Source organism: Pristiophorus japonicus, chromosome 18, assembly GCF_044704955.1.
Source record: "Pristiophorus japonicus isolate sPriJap1 chromosome 18, sPriJap1.hap1, whole genome shotgun sequence".
NCBI classification, from domain to species: Eukaryota; Metazoa; Chordata; class Chondrichthyes; family Pristiophoridae; genus Pristiophorus; species Pristiophorus japonicus.
The window spans coordinates 7,082,719-7,101,320 of NC_091994.1; the positions used below are offsets into that span (position 1 = coordinate 7,082,719).

At 48.4% G+C, this 18,602-nt stretch overlaps 1 protein-coding gene across 6 annotated transcripts in view; it reads left to right on the forward strand.

Annotated features, from left to right (window-relative positions):
- The window catches only part of LOC139228531 (tyrosine-protein kinase JAK2-like), a 112,078-nt gene that overhangs the window by 83,926 nt on the left and 9,550 nt on the right, over positions 1 to 18,602 (forward strand). For all 6 annotated transcript variants that reach the window (XM_070859611.1, XM_070859610.1, XM_070859613.1 and 3 more), the window contains 6 exons: positions 2,022 to 2,160; positions 3,359 to 3,510; positions 5,563 to 5,713; positions 6,676 to 6,815; positions 9,285 to 9,474; positions 17,412 to 17,536. In XM_070859611.1, coding sequence (XP_070715712.1) covers positions 2,022 to 2,160; positions 3,359 to 3,510; positions 5,563 to 5,713; positions 6,676 to 6,815; positions 9,285 to 9,474; positions 17,412 to 17,536 — 897 coding nt within the window. The remainder of the gene's footprint in view (positions 1 to 2,021; positions 2,161 to 3,358; positions 3,511 to 5,562; positions 5,714 to 6,675; positions 6,816 to 9,284; positions 9,475 to 17,411; positions 17,537 to 18,602) is intronic.

Below are 18,602 nucleotides of genomic sequence, written 5' to 3' on the forward strand. Positions count from 1 at the left end.
TAGAAACATATAAAATTCTGACGGGACTGGACAGGTTAGATGCAGGAAGAATGTTCTCGATGTTGGGGAAGTCCAGGACCAGGGGACATAGTCTAAGGATAAGGTGTAAGCCATTTAGAACTGAGATGAGGAGAAACTTCTTCACTCAGAGAGTTGTTAACCTGTGGAATTCCCTACCGCAGAGAGTTGCTGATGTCAGTTCATTGGATATATTCAAGAGAGAGTTAGATATGGCCCTTACGGCTAAAAGTATCAAAGGGTATGGAGAGAAAGCAGGAAAGGGGTACTAAGGTGAATGATCAGCCATGATCTTATTGAATGGTGGTGCAGGCTCGAAAGGCCAACAGGCCTAGTCCTGCACCTATTTTCTATGTTTTTATGTTTCTATGCTTCCTATCTTCCCACGAGCGGGACTAACTGGATTACTTTGAAAGAGCTGGCACAGACTCAATGGGCCAGTTGGCTTCATTCTGTAATTCTCAATTTATCCACCTACAAGAAATAGCTTGACTAATGCAAGAGACCCATTTGCTATCACACGGTACGTTTGGATTCTTGGGCTCAGTTGATCTCCTCCTTCCTGAATACCAATCCCGACTGTCTTTCCTAACAGCATCCAACTACTTGGTGAAGTAATCCAGGCCTTAATCATCCTTCTTTGGTACACTTTTCCTTCCATTCAGAACATAAGAATTAGGAGCCATGCAGTAGGCAATTCAGCCCTTCGAGCCTGCTCCGCCATTCAATGAGATCATGGCTGATCTTCTACCTCAACTCCACTTTCCTGCCCGATCCCCATATCCCTGAATTCCCTTAACATCCAAAAACCTATCGATCTCTGTCTTGAATATGCCCAAAGACTGAGCCTCCACAGCCCTCTGGGGTAGAGAATTCCAAAGATTCACCACCCTTTAAGTGACGAAATTTCTCCTCATCTCAGTCCTAAATGGCCGACGCCTTATTCTGAAACTGTGACCCCTGGTTCCAGACTCCCCAGCCCGGGGGAAACATTCTCCCTGCATCTACTCTGTCAAGCCCCTGTTAGAATGTTGTATGTTTCAATGAGATCACCTCTCATTCTTCTAAACTCCAGAGAATATCGGTCTAGTCTACTCAATCTCTCTTCATAGGACAATCCCCCTCATCCCAGGAATTAACCACTCTGTGTGAAGAGATACTTACTGGCAGACGTCCTGTACTTGCCCTTCAGCTGTGTTCGCTCCTCCTGTGGCCCTGGAGCATCTGAAATTACTGGTCCAGGTTCTTCACTCTGCCCTGTAACCCTTAAAGGGCTCCCCGCTGAAACCTCCCTCTCTGAGGGTGAATAACTTGTCAAAATTATCCTTCACCAGCTCAACTATGTTCAGCTCTAAAACAAAGCCAAAAGGATGCTGGAATCTAAAATAAAAACAGAAAATGCTGGAAATCTCAGCGGGTCAGGCAGCATCTGTGGAGAGAGAAACAGAGTGAACGTTTCAGGTCGATGACCCTTCGTCAGAACGGGAAAAGTTTGAGATGTAACAGATTCTTCAGGAAGTGCAGGGACAGTGAAAGGGGGAAAGACCAAAAGGGAAGGACTGTGTTAGGGTGGAAGACAGGAGAGATTAGAGAGACAAAAGGGACGAGGGGCAAAATGAGATGGTAATGGGACAAGTTAAAAAAACAAAAGATGAGTCGAGATGGGATGTGAATGACGGAATCATCGGCAGCTGCCGTGGGATGGAGGGAAAAAGTTGAGTAAAGGGGAAAAAAATATGGGCAGAGTTTATGGTCTGAAAGTGTTGAGCTCGATGGCGAATCCAGAAGACTGTAAAGTGCCTAAACGAAAGATGAGGTGCTGTCATCTCAAACTTTTCCCGTTCTGACAAAGGGTCACAGACCCGAAACGTTAACTCTGTTTCTCTCGCCACAGATGCTGCTCGACCTGCTGAGTGTTTCCAGCATTTGCTGTTTTTAGGTTCAGCTCCTACCCCTTGCTGCCGATCCCCCCCCCCCTTAACCTGAGGCTTTCTGCTCTGCAGGAGGACAAGCACATTGTCCACGGCAACGTCTGCGCAAAGAACGTCCTGCTGACGCGGGAGGGAGACGCAATGGTCGGAAGCCCTCCCTTCATCAAGCTGAGCGACCCCGGGGTCAGCGTCACAATCGTGCCGGTCGAAGGTGAGAGGGCGGGAGAGATTGACGCGAACTTTACCCCAGTGAATAGGTCGGTTTCTGTTGGGGAGTTCCTCAAACTCTCTCAGCAGAACCGCATTCCTAGTTCTACCTATGACGTTGGTTCCTGCGTGGAACTTGACAGCTGGATCCTCCCCCTCCCATGTCAGCCATGGCTCTCTGGGCAGCACCCTCGCCTGTGGGTCAGAAGGTTGTGGGTTCAAGGCCCATTCCAGAGTCTTGAGCACAAAGATCTAGGCTGACACTGCAGTGCTGAGGGAGCCCTTCAGTACGGGGTGGGGGAGAGGGACTGTCCATCAAGCTGGGAAATGCTGGGGGCAAGAATATTCATAAAATCATGGAAAAATTACGAAACAGAAGGAGGCCCATCGTGTAATAATGGCAAGACTTTTTCCACCCAGTCAATATGACAGGTGTGCAACGATGCCCTTTCAGAAGAAACATCACGACTGGGATGAGGGCATCGCTGGCAAGGCCGGCATTTATTGTCCATCCCTAATTGCCCCTCGAGAAGGTGGTGGTGAGCTGCCTTCTTGAACCGCTGCAGTCCGTGTGGTGAAGGTGCTTCCACAGTGCTGTTAGGGAGAGAGTGAACATAAGAATTAGGAGCAGGAGCTGGCCATTCGGCCCCTTGAACCTGCTCCCCCATTCAATGAGATCATGGATGATCATCGAACTCAACTCTCCTGCACTGTCCCCATATCCCTTAATATCCAAAAATCTATCGATCTCTGTCTTGAATATGCTCAAAGACTGAGCCTCCCCCGCCCTCTGAGGCAGAGAATTCCAAAGATTCACCACCCTCTTGAGTGAAGAAGTTTCTCCACATCTCAGTCCTAAATGGCCGACCCCTTATCCTGAGGCTGTGACCCCTGGTTCTAGACTCCTCAGCCCGGGGGAAACATCTATCCTGTCAAGCCCTGTAAGAATTTTGCATGTTTCAATGAGATCACCCCTCATTCTTCTAACCTCCAGAAGAGTTCCAGGATCTTGACCCAGCGACGATGAAGGAACAACCGATTTCTGTCCAAGTCAGGATGGAGTGTGACTTGGAGGGGAAGGTGGAGGTGGTGGTGTTCCCATGCGCCTTCTGCCCTTGTCCTTCTAGGTGGTGGGGGTCGCGGGTTTGGAAATACCTAGCGACTAACAACGAGGCTGACATATAACTGGGTTTGCTTTGCAGTGCGAGTTGACCGGATTCCCTGGGTGGCTCCCGAGTGCATTGACCAACCAGAACACCTGGCTCTCGAATCAGACAAGTGGAGCTTTGGGACAACGTTGTGGGAGATATTCAGCGGAGGAGACCTCCCGCTCAGCAGCATGGAGCCCACGCGGGTAAGGAGAGTCCGCGTCCAGCTCCTCAACATCCTCAGCCATTCTTGTTCCACAATTAGTCACCAGCGAAGAACGGCAGGGGGCAACACCGGGGGAGTTCAACAACTGAAATTGTCCGACTTCTAAATACCAGAAAACCCCACAATAAAAACTCATCATATTTCGAGAATAGCAGCCCCTGTGTATATTATAGAGAATAGCAGCCCCTGTGTACATTATAGAGAATAGCAGTCCCGGTGTATATTATAGAGAATAGCAGCCCCTGTGTATATTATAGAGAATAGCAGCTCCTGTGTATATTATAGAGAATAGCAGCCCCTGTGTATATTATAGAGAATAGCAGCTCCTGTGTATATTATAGAGAATAGCAGCCCCTGTGTATATTATAGAGAATAGCAGCCGCTGTGTATATTATAGAGAATAGCAGCCCCTCTGTATATTATAGAGATTAGCAGTCCCCGTGTATATTATAGAGAATAGCAGCCCCTGTGTATATTATAGAGATTAGCAGTCCCCGTGTATATTATAGAGAATAGCAGTTCCTGTGTATATTATAGAGAATAGCAGTCCCTGTGTATATTATAGAGAATAGCAGCCCCTGTGTATATTATAGAGAATAGCAGCCGCTGTGTATATTATAGAGAATAGCGCCCCCTGTGTATATTATAGAGAATAGCAGTCCCTGTGTATATTGTAGAGAATAGCAGCCCCTGTGTATATTATAGAGAATAGCAGCCCCTGTGTATATTATAGAGAATAGCAGCCCCTGTATATATTATAGAGAATAGACGTCTCACTGCAATTATATAGGGCCCTGGTGAGACGGCACCTGGAGTATTGTAAGAACAAACATAAGAACATAAGAAATAGGAGCAGGAGTAGGCCATACGGCCCCTCGAGCCTGCTCCGCCATTTAATAAAATCATGGCTGAACTGATCGTGGACTCAGCTCCACTTCCCTGCCCACTCCCCATAACTCCTTATTCCCTTATCTGTTAAGAAACTGACTATTTCTGTTTCAAATTTATTCAATGTCCCAGCTTCTACAGCTCTCTGAGGCAACGAATTCCACAGATTTACAACCCTCTAAGAGAAGAAATTTTTTCTCAGCTCAGTTTTAAATGGACAGCCCGTTATTCTAAGATCATGCCCCCTAGTTCTAGTCTCCCCCATCAGTGGAAACATCCTCTCTGCATCCACCTTGTCAAGCCCCCTCATAATCTTATACATTTCGATAAGATCACCTCTCATTCTTCTGAATTCCACTGAGTAGAGGCCCAACCTACTCAACCTTTCCTCATAAGTCAACCCCCTCATCTCCGGAATCAACCTAGTGCACCTTCTCTGAACTGTCTCCAAAGCAAGTATATCCTTTCGTAAATATGGAAACCAAACCTGCACGCAGTATTCCAGGTGTGGTCTCACCAATACCTTATATAGCTGTATATTATACAGTGTACAGTTTTGATCTCCTTACCTAAGGAAGGATACACTTGCCATCGAGGGAGTGCAACAAAGGTTCACCAGACTGATTCCTGGGATGGGGGGATTGTCCTATGAGGAGAGATTGAGGAGACTAGGCCTATATTCCCTAGAGTTTAGAAGAATGAGAGATGATCTCATTGAAACACACAACATTCTTACAGGGCTTGACAGGGTAGATGTTTCCTCTGGCTGGGGAGTCTAGAACCAGGGGTCACAGTCTCAGAATAAGGGGTCGGCCATTTAGGACTGCGATGAGGAGAAACTTCTTCACTCAGAGGGCTGTGAATCTTTGGAATTCTCTGGCCCAGAGGGTATGGAGGCTCAGTCTTTGAGTATATTCAAGACAGAGGTCGAAAGATTTTTGGATATTAAGGGAATCCAGGGATATGGGGACAGTGCAGGAAAGTAGAGTTGAGGTAGAAGATCAGCCATGATCTCATTAAATGGCGGAACAGGCTCGAGGGCCGAATGTCCAACTCCTGCTCCTATTTCTTATGTTCTTATGTAATTGTGTTTTCTATATTTCAAACATCTCCGCTCTTTTTTTATGTCTCATTTGTGATTCAGAAGCTCGAGTTTTATGAAGACCGCCTTCAGCTCCCTGCTCCCAGGTGGACAGAACTAGCCAACCTCATCAACCACTGCATGAACTACCAGCCCCACCTGCGGCCCTCCTTCAGGGCCATCATCAGAGAGCTCAACAGGCTCAACACGTCAGGTGAGCAGCTTCTGCAAGTCGCTGCAGTCCCGCTGCTGGAGGGCTATCAGATAGTCGGGGCCTCGTAGAAAAAACATTTGGGGATACGGGTGAAACGTCTGAAATCCGCCAACCTCGGGGCCAAGATCGTATCGGTTTTCGGATTTTGCCGGATTTTAGACCTCGCTGTTGGCGCTTCTCGCCACCTGCCGATTCTCCGATCCTCGCCACCCGCCGATCCACCAATCCTCACCACCCGCAGGTACAGCACGGGGTTAGATACAGAGTAAAGCTCCCTATACACTGTCCCATCAAACACTCCCAGGGCAGGTACAGGGGGTTAGATACAGAGTAAAGCTCCCTCTACACTGTCCCCATCAAACACTCCCAGGGCAGGTACAGCACGGGGTTAGATACAGAGTAAAGCTCCCTCTACACTGTCCCATCAAACACTCCCAGGGCAGGTACAGGGGGTTAGATACAGAGTAAAGCTCCCTCTACACTGTCCCCATCAAACACTCCCAGGGCAGGTACAGCACAGGATTAGATACAGAGTAAAGCTCCCTCTACACTGTCCCATCAAACACTCCCAGGGCAGGTACAGCACGGGTTAGATACAGAGTAAAGCTCCCTATACACTGTCCCATCAAACACTCCCAGGGCAGGTACAGCACGGGATTAGATACAGAGTAAAGCTACACTGTCCCCATCAATGTGTCGCAACCCAATCTCTGAAGAGTGCCCTCTGTGGCCTGAATGAGATTGACAAGTTAGAACTATTTGGTGCCAAATTAGAGGCAGTTTTACACTGTTCTGAAACAGGGTTGAGAGATAAACCGTATTTCACAATACCCTCCGCAGACAAAGAAGATTTGCATCACATTAGTTTGGGTTGGAATCGAACAAGGCCCTAAAGGTGAAAGGTCGGTGTCTGGCCCTGCATCAATCACCCAGTTGCTAATCCAATCACTGTCGTGTTGCAGATTATGAACGGCTGTGTGACCTGTCCCCTGGCGAGCTCCCGAATACAGATGCCTTCTGGCACTTTGTCGACATCAGGAAACAGGATGATCCCAGTTTCTTTGAAGAGAGGCACCTTAAATTCATCTCGATATTGGGCAAGGTAGTATTAATATTGTACTCAAAGAAAGAAATGAAGACTTGCATTTCTATAGCAGCTTTCACAACCACCATCATTCCCAAAGCACTTTACAGACAATGCAATATAGTCACTGTTGTAATGTAGGAAACGCGGCAGGCAGCTTGCGCACAGCAAGCTCCCACAAACAGAAATGTGATAATGGCCCGATAACCGGTTTTAGTGCTATTGATTGAGGGATAAATAATGGGCAAGACACCGGGGATAACTCCCCTGATCATCTTTGAAATAGTGCCATGGGATCTTTTACGCCCACCTGAGAGGGCAGACAGGACCTCAGTTTAACGTCTCATCCGAAAGACGGCACCTCCGACAGTGCGGCACTCCTTCAACACTGCATTGGAGTGTCAGCCTAGATTTTTATGCTTAGATATCTGGAGCAGGGCTTGAAGCTTCTGACTGAGAGATGGGAGTGCTACCCACTGAGCCATGGCTGACACTGAAGGAGAGGGTTACGTAGAAACATAGAAAATAGGAGCAGTAGTAGGCCATTCAGCCCTTCAAGTCTGCACTGCCATTCAATATGATCATGGCTGATCCTCTATCTCAGCACCATATTCCCGCTTTCTCCCCATACCCCTTGATGCCTTTTGTATCTAGAAATCTATCTATCTCCTTCTTAAATATATTCGATGACTTGGACTCCACAGCCTTCTGTAAATTCCACAGGTTCACCATCCTCTGAGTGAAGACATTTATCCTCATCTCAGTCCTAAATTCCCTACCCTGTATTGTCGTTAGATGTGAGCATGAAGGTCACCTTTCAAATTCCTGGTGTAGCTGAACTCAACTCATTTATATAGCGCCTTTCACGTCCTCAGGATGTTCCAAAGAGCTTTACAGCCAATGAAGTGTTTTGGAAGTCTAGTCACTGCTGAAATATGGTGGCAGCCAATGTGTGCGCACAGCAAGATCCCACAAACAGCCGTGAGATAAATGACCAGATCACTCGCTTTAATGATGTTGGTTCAGAGACACGTGTTGGTCTAAAGGCACCTTCTTGCAATAATGCCGTGGAATCTTTCACATCCACCTGAGGTGCCAGACTCGGTTTCACGTCTCATCCGACAAACAGCACCTCTGACACATCTTTTTTATGTTCCCCTTGGGTTTTTCCTCCCAGGTGTTTTAAAAAAATTTATTCTTCACAGATGTGGGCGTCGCTGGCAAGGCCAGCATTTATTGCCCGTCCCTAATTGCCCCTCAAGGAGGAGCTGGTGAGCCACCATTACCGAGGGCAGTTAAGAGTGAACCACATTGCTGTGGGTCTGGAGTCACATATAGGCCAGACCGGGTAAGGGCAGCAGATTTCCTTCCCTAAAGGGCATAAATGGACCAGATGGGTTTTTGCAACAATCCAGTTGTTTCATGGTCACCGTTACTGATATTAACTTTTTATTCCAGATTTATTTATTAACTGAATTTAAATTCCCCAGCTGCCATGGTGGGATTTGAACTCACGGCCCAGAAATCTCGGCCTCCCCAGTTCTGTACGGAGTGTCTACGGACCCGGGAAGGCATCGCCAAAGCCGGTTTTCAGCGCACAATAGGCATTGGCTGAAAACCAGCTTTTCCGATCTGTTGAGCTGGAGCTAGACAGATCCTTCACATATCGGGAGCGAGGACATTCGCACGGGCAAGATTGCGGGATTTACCCGTATCCTGCCCAGCAAATGTCCTCAAAACTCTTGCGCCTGCTAAAACCAGGCGCATAGCTTACTGTTACAGGCGTAAGAGTTTTAAAACACACAAAAACATAGTAAAATAAAATTATAAAAACACATTTTATAGTTAAAATCCCTCCTCACTACGGTAAGTTTATTTTAAACCATAATTAATTTTTTTTTAAATTGGAAAAGTATATATTTTTAAAATATATAAATAACTTTAATTTAAATTAATAAAACTATGTGGTGTATTTTTTCTATTTTTTATTAATGTTTTGTGTGTTTCGGGGGGTGTTTCTCAGTCATAACACTGGGAACTCCAACTTACGGATTGGCCATTATTATGAATGAGAACATGCTTTACCTGATTGGCTGCCCAGAGCCATGTGACTGCAGCTCCCGCCCTGCGCACGTCCCGCTGTGCACGCGCTGCGACGCGCAGTCAGTGGAGGCCTCAGGACCGGGAACTCGCGTGGGTCGCAGCGGGATAAGGTAAGTGCGCATTATTTTTAAAACTTTTTTACCCGATCGCCCGCGGGAAGCGGCCTTCCGGGATTCCTGGGCCCATGTCTCCGGATCGTCAGTCCCGGCCTCTGGGTTACTGGCCCAGAGACGTAACCACCTGGGCTGCTGCTCCCGATGCTCGCAGCACTGTCCCGGGGATTAGTCGTTAATTCCTGGAGACCCCGGTGCAACCCTGCACGGTCAGCGACCCCTGTACGCACAGGCCCAGCTATCTCAGTCTCTCATGTTCCTCCACTGACAGGGAAACTTTGGCAGCGTGGAGCTGTGCCGCTACGATCCACTCGGAGACAACACGGGAGACCTGGTAGCCGTGAAAAAGTTGCAGCACAGCACAACCGAGCACCTTCGGGACTTTGAGCGAGAGATTGCGGTCGTCAAGAACCTGCACAGTGAATACATTGTGAAATACAAAGGCGTCTGCTACAGTGTCGGTGAGTGGGAATGTTTATCCAATTCTTTCTTTCCTTTATTCGTTAAGAAGTGCTTTTTGGAACTGGGAGTTCCATGCCTGCAATTGTGTTGAGTGCAGAATTGAGATGGAACAGCCAAGTTCCATACTCCAGGCTGGTGTAATGGGTTTGCTTCAAGGGTTCTTTGCTTAAGAATTCAGAGTAACACATTACTATTAAGAACTAGTTGGTTTATTAACAAAGGTTTAACAATCACACTACACATTACCGGTTCATCCACTAGGCTCACAACTGCATACCTCATCGAGGATGACCTAGACCCAACTGGCTGGGGTTTTATTGAGTCTTGCGAACATCATGTGACTGGCTAAGCCACTCACAATGCAACAGCTCTACAACTGTTTTAAAGTAACGATAATACCAGAGCCCCTTTATTAAAGGGACACCAGAAGTGACAAATTAATAAAAAAACAATCACATTAAAATTTGGTTGCCAGGGGGTGAAGATGCACTCCAGTCCCTCCGGCGCCCACCTCTCACGGAAGGCCGCGTGCGTACCGGTGGACACCGCTTGCTCCATCTCCAGGGACGCCATGGCTCGGATGTACACACGGAAGAGAGGCAGGCAGTCGGGCTGAACGACCCCCTCGACCGCCCGTTGCCTGGACCGGTTAATGGCTCCCTTGGCCATGCCCAGGAGCAGTCCTATGAGGAGGCCTTCCGACCGGCCCGCTCCTCTCCGCACAAGGACAACAGCTCCACAAACCAGTGAGCATACTCACAGGTGCATACATTACAGGTGGAAAAGCTCTTTTCCCAGAGCCCTGAAAATATTTCCCCTTCAAAATATCTCCAATTCCCCTTTTGAAAGTTACTATTGGTTCTGCTTCTGCTGCCCTTTCAGGCAGCACGTTGTGGATCACAACACTCGCTGCGTAAAAGTTTCTCCTCATTCCCCTTGTAAAGTCCTGTCCCCTCAGTACAGATTCACACGAGGCATGTAGTGAAGTCAAGGTCACTCTGGACCTGCACCTTTATTTCACAGCTCTGGAATGCTGCACTTGCCTGAGACCTGTCCTTATATACCTGTCTCTTGCAAGTGCACCCCTGGTGGTAAGGTATGCTGGTGGTTACAGGTCATATCTTATTACAGTCATGTATAGCATGTTAGGATACAGTTATATATAATAATGTAAGATACATGACATCACCCTCCCCCAAGGTCTTATTGTCTTTATAGGTTCAGTCTCTCAGGTGGTCTACGCTCTCACGTGGAGCGTCTGAGTTGTGGTTCAGTTGTTTGCCTTGGTGTCTGTTTTTCTTTGGGTGTGGTTGCTGGTATCTCGCCTGTCTGTTTCGATTGGTGTGATTGTTGTTGACTCGCCTGGGCTGTCTGTTGGGATTGCCCTTTCCTCAGGTTGTTCCCTCTGTCTGTCCACCAGGTGTGGTGCGAGTTCCACATTGTAGTCTGCCTCTGGTTCCGCAGTGTTGTTGGGAAATCTGCTTTTGACTTGTCTACATGCCTCCGGCAGGTTTTGCTATTGTCCATTTGTACTACCAGTAGCCTGTTTCCTTCCTTGCCCGTTACTGTCCCTGCAAGCCATTTGGGACCCCTGCCATAGTTTAGTACAAACGCTTTGTCCCCTATCCCATTCCATCTCCCCCTCGAATTTCTGTCATGGTACTCAGTCAGCTTACGGCGCTTTGCCTCAACGATTTCGTGCATGTCTGGGAGGATTAATGAGAGCCTTGTTTTTGAAGTCCTTTTCATCAACAGCTGTGCGGGGGGGGATCCCAGTCAGTGAGTGCGGATGAGATCTGTATGCCAGCAGCAGTCGCGACAGGCGACCCTGCAGCGTGGGACCTTGGATTTTAAGCATGCCTTGTTTAATGATTTGCACTGCTCTCTCTGCCTGGCCGTTGGAGGCCGGCTTGAACGGTGCCGTCTTGATGTGATTTATGCCGTGGTCAATTGTAAAGTCTTGGAATTCTGCACTGGTGAAGCAGGGACCATTGTCACTGACCAATATGTCAGGGATTCTGTGCGTTGCAAACATTGTTGCGAGGCTCTCCACAGTGGTGGAGGTTGTGCTCGAGTTTAAAATGGTGCATTCGATCCACTTTGAAAATGCATCTACAACTACAAGGAACATTTTGCCCATGAATGGGCCCGCATAGTCTACGTGCACCCGCGACCACGGTTTGGTAGGCCAGGGCCAGGGGCTCAATGGAGCCTCCCTGGGGGCATTGCTGAGTTGGGCACAAATGGTGCACCTTCGGACGCAGAGCTCCAAGTCCGCGTCAATACCAGGCCACCAGACGTGGGATCTGGCTATGGCCTTCATGAGAACGATCCCCGGGTGCTCGCGGTGGAGCTCCCGGACAAATGGCTCTCTGCCTCGCAGAGGCATGACTACTCGGCTGCCCCACATCAGGCAGTCTGCTTGTTGTGATAGCTCATGCATGCGCCTGTGAAAGGGTTTTAATTCCTCGGGGCAGGCATTGCGAGCCTCTGCCCAGTCACCGGTTAGGACACATCCTTTTACTAAGGATAACGTGGGGTCGCTGGCCATCCAAGCTCTGATTTGGCGAGCCGTCATGGGCGAACCTGTGGACTCAAAGGCATTGATTGCCTTGACTATCTCACAGTCCTGTTCATCAGACCCTTCCGTGGTCGCCAGGGGTAGCCTGCTGAGCGCGTTGGCACAGTTGTCTGTGCCTGGTCTGTGCCTTATTGTGTAGTTGTAGGACGCCAGCATGAGTGCCCACCGTTGAACTCGCGCCGAGGCGTTGGCATTTATTGCCTTGCTCTCGGATAGGAGGGACGTGAGGGGCTTGTGGTCGGTTTCTAACGCGAACTTGGCCCCGAAAAGGTATTGGTGCATCTTTTTGACACCGTACACGCACGGGAGCGCCTCCTTCTCTACCATTCCGTACCCGCACTCCGCCCGCGAAAGTGACCTGGAGGCATAAGCTATTGGTTGTAATTTACCCGCACTATTGACATGTTGCAAAACGCACCCGACCCCATACGCTGACGCATCGCATGTGAGAACTAGCTTTTTACCTGGGTCAAAGAAAGTCAAAACACTGTTGGAACACAGAAGGTTGCGTGCCTTATTGAAGGCGCGTTCCTGGGCGTCCCCCCAAAACCAATCGCACCCCTTCCTGAGTAGCACGTGGAGAGGCTCCAGCAGTGTGCTTAAGTTCTGCATAAAGTTCCCAAAGTAATTGAGTAGCCCGAGAAAGGCGCGCAGTTCTGAGACATTCCGGGGCCTGGGTGCCAGGCGAATTGCTTCTGTTTTGGACTCTGTTGGACGGATTCCATCAGCGGCAATCCTTCTGCCCAAAATTCAACCTCGGGTGCAAGAAACAGGCACTTGGATTTCTTGACTCGTAGGCCTACCCGATCCAACTGCTTTAGTATTTCCTCCAAATTACGGAGATGGGAGTCGGTGTCCCTGCCCGTGATAAGTATGTCGTCTTGAAATACAATTGTCCCCGGTATGGACTTGAGCAGACTCTCCATGTTGCGCTGGAATATGGCAGCTGCCGACCTGATGCCGAATGGGCATCGATTATACATGAAAAGGCCTCGATGTGTGTTGATGGTGGTGAGTAGCTTGGATTCCTCGGTCAATTCTTGCGTCATATACGCAGATGTGAGGTCTAATTTTGAGAAAAGTTTACCTCCAGCCAATGTGGCAAATAAGTTCTCCGCTCTGGGCAGCGGGTACTGGTCCTGTAGGGAGACTCTGTTTATGGTAGATTTGTAATCCCCACAGATTCGTACGGATCCATCAGGCTTCATGACTGGGATGATGGGACTTGCCCAGTCGCTAAATTCCACAAATGATATAATGACTTCCCGCAGAAGCCTGTCTAGTTCGTGTTCAATCTTTTCCCTCATCACATTGGGTACAGCTCTGGCCTTGTGATGGACCGGTCTAGCATCCTGTGTGATGTAGATTTTGACTTTGGCCCCTTTGAATGTGCCCACACCTGGCTGAAAGAGATGTTCAAATCACTTTATAACTGTTGAGCAGGAGGTCCGTTCCTTTAATGACATGGCATGGACATCATCCCATTTCCAGTTTAGTTTTGCCAGCCAGCTTCTCCCCAGCAGTGCTGGGGGGTCTCCAGGGACAATCCACAGGGGAAGTCGGTTCACTGTCCCTTTGTGTGTGACAGAGAGCATGGCGCTGCCGAGGACTGGTACGATTTCTTTGGTATAGGTCCTTAGTGTGGTGTCGACCCTTGTGAGTTATGGTCTGTCTCTTTTATGCGGCCACAGTTCAAATTGTTGAGCGCCCATGAGAGATTGACTCGCTCCCGTATCCAGCTCCATGTTGACAGATATCCCGTTGAGTAGGACCCTCATCATTATAGGAGGCGTCCTGTCGTAGGAGCAGCGGCCATTGATCGTGTTGACCTGCTGTACATCGGTGTCCCGGGTACTGTCCCCTCTTCTGGTCCGCTTTCCGACCCATCCGATTCGTATACCAGCCGAACTGCCGTTTTTTTGCACATGCGGGCCAAATGCCCTGTATATTCACAATTTCTGCAAACAGCCTGCTGAAATCGACATCCCCTTGCCGAGTGCCCACCCCCACACCTCCAGCACAGACCTGTTCCATTGTTCAAAGTGTTCCCAAAGAATGAGCTGCGTCTGGCTGATCTCTCTTGAGCTTCTCTCAGTTTGTAGTTGATTGCTCGCATTGTGGGTTGATGAGGTGTGAACGGCCGTTCCTGTGGCCCTTGATGGCTTCTGCCTGCTGTCGAGAGCCTGTTCTGCCGGTTTTGTCTGTGTGTGGGGGTAGCAGCTTGTTTAGTGCTGTGAACTTCTTGTTCCGATATTTCGTTAGTTGTCGTACCTGCATTGTAAATCAACCTCGTTTCTTCTTCCCCTACCAAGAATGTCTGTGCAACCAGTGCTGCTGCCTCTAAGGTCAGGTTCTTGGTCTCTATGAGCTTTCAGAATATGCCTGCGTGGCCTATTCCTTCAATGAAAAAGTCTCTCAGCATTTCTCTCCTCAGTTCATCAGAGAATTCACATAAACTAGCCAACCTCCGAAGTTTCGCCACGAAGTCGGGTATGCTCTGGCCCACACAGCGTCTGTAGTTGTAGAACCTGTGTCTGGCCATGTGTAGGCTGCTCGCTGGCTTCAGGTGGTCTCTTACCAGTGTGCTCAATTCTTCAAACGACTTGCTTGCTGGTTTCTCGGGTGCCAACAGATCCTTCATTAAAGCGTATGTTTTCGAGCCACAGCTGGTCAAGAGATGGGCTCTTCTCTTGTCTGCCTTATCGTCACCTAACTAGTCTTTGGTTACAAAACTTTGCTGGAGCCTTTCTATAAAGTCCTCCTAATTGTCTCCCGCATTGTACTTTTCATCTGATCCGTTGTTCGCCATTCTGTGGATTCTGCAATCGTCGCCACTGTAAAGTCCTGTCCCCTCAGTACAGATTCACACGAGGCATGTAGTGAAGTTAAGGTCACTCTTGACCTGCCCCTTTTATTTCACAGCTCTGGAATGCTGCACTTGCCTGAGACCTGTCCTTATATACCTGTCTCTTGCAAGTGCACCCCTGGTGGTAAGGTATGCTGGTGGTTACAGGTCATATCTTATTACAGTCATGTATAGCATGTTAGGATACAGTTATATATAATAATGTAAGATACATGACATCTTCCGCTGCTCTTTCAGGCAGCATGTTCCAGATCACAACACTCGCTGCGTAAAAGTTTCTCCTCAACCCCCCTCTGGTTCTTTTGTCAATTATCTTACGTCTGTACCCTCTTGTAACCGACCACCCCTGCCCCCGGGAACAGTTTCTCCCTGCCTACTCTATCAAAATGCTTCAGAATTTTAAACATCGCCATCAAATCTCCCCGTAGCCTTCTCTGCTCTTAAGGAGAACAATTCCAGCTTCTCCAGTCTCTCCGGATATCTGAAGTTAAAATGATGTATTTCCCTTACCTGGAGCAATGCCGATTTAACCCTTCACATGCTGATTCTAACAGCACAGAAACACAGGTCGAAAAATGCAGCAAGGCATAAATCCATTTTGCCGCAGGCCTATTTGATCGCAGTGTTACATAAGAACATAAGAAATAGGAGCAGGAGTAGGTCATACGGCCCCTCGAGCCTGCTCCGCCATTTAATACGATCATGGCTGATCCGATCATGGACTCAGGTCCACTTCCCTGCCCACTCTCCATAACCCCTTATTCCCTTATCGTTTCAGAAACTGTCTATTTCTGTCTTAAATTTATTCAATGTCCCAACTTCCACAGCTCTCTGAGGCAGCAAATTCCACAGATTTACAACCCTCTGAGAAGAAATTCCTCCTCATCTCAGTTTGGCTAAATAATGCCAGTCTTTAGTATTATAAGTCATAGGAACAGGAGGAGGCCATTCAGCCCCTCGACCCTGTTACCATAGGAACAGGAGGAGGCCATTCAGCCCCTCGACCCTATTACCATAGGAACAGGAGGAGGCCATTCAGCCCCTCGAGCCTGTTCCGCCATTCAGTGAAATCATGGCTAATCTGCGATCTAACTCCATATACCCGCCTTTGCCTCCTATCCCTTAATACCTTGGGTGAACATAAATCTATTAATCTCAGATTTAAAATTAACAATTGATCTCGCATCAATTGCCGTTTGCGGAAGAGAGTTCCAAACATCCACCACCCTTTGTGTGTAGACGTGTTTCCTAATGTCACTCCTGAAAGGTCTGGCTCTAATGTTTAGACTATGCCCCCAGTCCGAGACTCCCCAACCAGCGGAGAATAGTCTCCCTCCATCTGTTCCTCTTATTGGGGGGAAATTCTAGTCGGAGGCTGCCTTCAGACGAATGCCTCCGACCTGGAAAAATGTTGCCAAAGGAACTGGCAGTCCCGGAGGTGCCTGCGATTGCGGTCGGAGGCCTTGGTTCGATGTGCAGCGTGTGGGGAGGTGACTTCCCCGTCCGTAGGGAAATGCTGGAGGCACGTGGGCCTGGGCCACCAATCACTGGGCAGTACTCTCATTGATAATAATGGGAACTCCGTTTGTTCGAGATCCCATTAGTATCAATGAGAAAAACCTCCTAAAGCATCGAAACACAGCATAATAAATGGAAAAAAAAACAACTCACATATTTAAAATTAATTGAAATTAAAGTTAATTAAATGTTTTAGAAAAAAAAAATGTTTTTGATATTTTTAGTGTGTTTTAATAAGGTTTAAAATTATCTTACCTTAATGGACAGAGTTTTTTTTAACATAAAAATGTATGACTACGTTTCATTTTTAAAACTCCTACACTGGCAAAAGTAAGCTATGTGCCTGCTTTTACCAGGCGTAAGAGTTTGAAGGACATTACCCAAATAGCCCAATCTCTCCCGCACGGATGTTCTCCCAGGAGTGCGGAGGATCAGTACGGAGAAATCTGGACAAAGTGGAAAAGCCGGTTTTTGGCGCGTGCACATCACGCCCCGAGGACCAGCTTCTGCGAGGCCTCGCTGGGTCCGTGCGCACTCTATACGCACCCGGCCAGGCCGGAACTTTCGATATTACATCTTGAAAAAAAAATTCTGAAGGCTGTAGAGGGAAGCAAAGGCTGATGGGCATCAGAAGTCCCACAGTTTGGAGACCCCATGAGAAGGTGATGGTTCAATAAGTCTTGATTTCAACACAGCGAGGGTTGAGTGTGAAGCAAGAGCGTGTGGGATGGTATTCGAGGAAGAATGGGAGAGGATTGCAGTTGCATCGATAGAAAGTAGAAAAAGACAAGAGAAAGATTACAAGCAGGGAGGGTTTCGAAAATAGAGGTGAGGGAAGGATTCCTCAGTGATAATTCTCCAATAAAGATGAAAATCTGTGTTCTCATTTCTACGCGTTGAGTGATTCAGCAGTGCGACACGCCCATGTAACACCTCTTGTGTCAGAAATAACTGTTGTTTTATTCCCACAGGGCGCAGGAACCTGAGACTGATCATGGAGTACCTGCCATATGGAAGTCTGCGCGATTACCTGCAAAAGAACAAGCACAGGCTGGATCACAAAAAGCTCCTGCTGTACGCCTCACAAATATGTAAGGTAAGGAGGCCAAAGGCCAGAGGGTTGGACTTGCATGGCGTGGCCGTTCATTACACTGCGTGATACAGTGGGCAGCGCAATCGCCTCCGAGTCAGAAGGGTGCGGGTTCAAGTCCCACTCCAGGCACAAAAATCCAGGCTGACGCCCCCAGTGCAGTACTGAGGGAGTGCTGCACTGTCGGGGGTGCCATCTTTCGGATGAGACGATAAACCGAGGCCCCGTCTGCTCTCTCAAGCGGACGTAAAAGATCCCATGTCACTATTTTGAAGAAGAGCAGGGGAGTTATCCCCGGTGTCCTGTGCCAATATATATCCCTCAATCAACATCACGAAAAACAACAGATTATCTGGTCATTATCACGTTGCTGTTTGTGGGAGCTTGCTGTGCCCAAGTTGGCTGCCGTGTTTCCCACGTTACAACAGTGACTACACTTGAAAAATACTTCATTGGCTGTAAAGAGCTTTGGGATGTCCGGTGGTCGTGAAAGGCGCTATATAAATTGTTATGTCTTGGATAAAGAGTCAGACTAGATACTGAAAGCTCAAAGTATCCAGTGATCGTAGTCCTTTACTCCAGATCTCAGAGTGCCTCTCCAGTCTATGAGGCCTCCTTTTATACAGGTGCTCCCAAGGGATTGTGGGATCCCTTCGGACTCCAGGGGATAAGCCCCCTGATAGTTAGACGTGGTAATTACAGGTTTACATACATAACAGAAATGATTTGAGTTGACATACCATCAATTGCCTTTTGCATGTAGAAGTGTTTCCTAACTTCACTCCAGAAAGGCCCAGCTCTAATTTTTGGCCATAGGGGCTGAAATTGGTGGCCTTACCGCCGGCTGCCGCCGAGTGTTTTGGGCGGTCTCCCCACGGTGTCAGATTCCTCTTGGTCTCCCGCTGGCGGGAGGGGAGTACCGCCGGGAACCCGCCCGCTGACGCCCGCTGATGGGCAAGTCGCGTAAGTGGCCTCCCGTCCGTCAAGCTGCCATATTGGTGCGGCGGGAGTCGGCGGCAGCGGGGGAAGGGCCGCCGCGTGGAGGCAGGTCTAACCCCGACGGTAAGTGAGA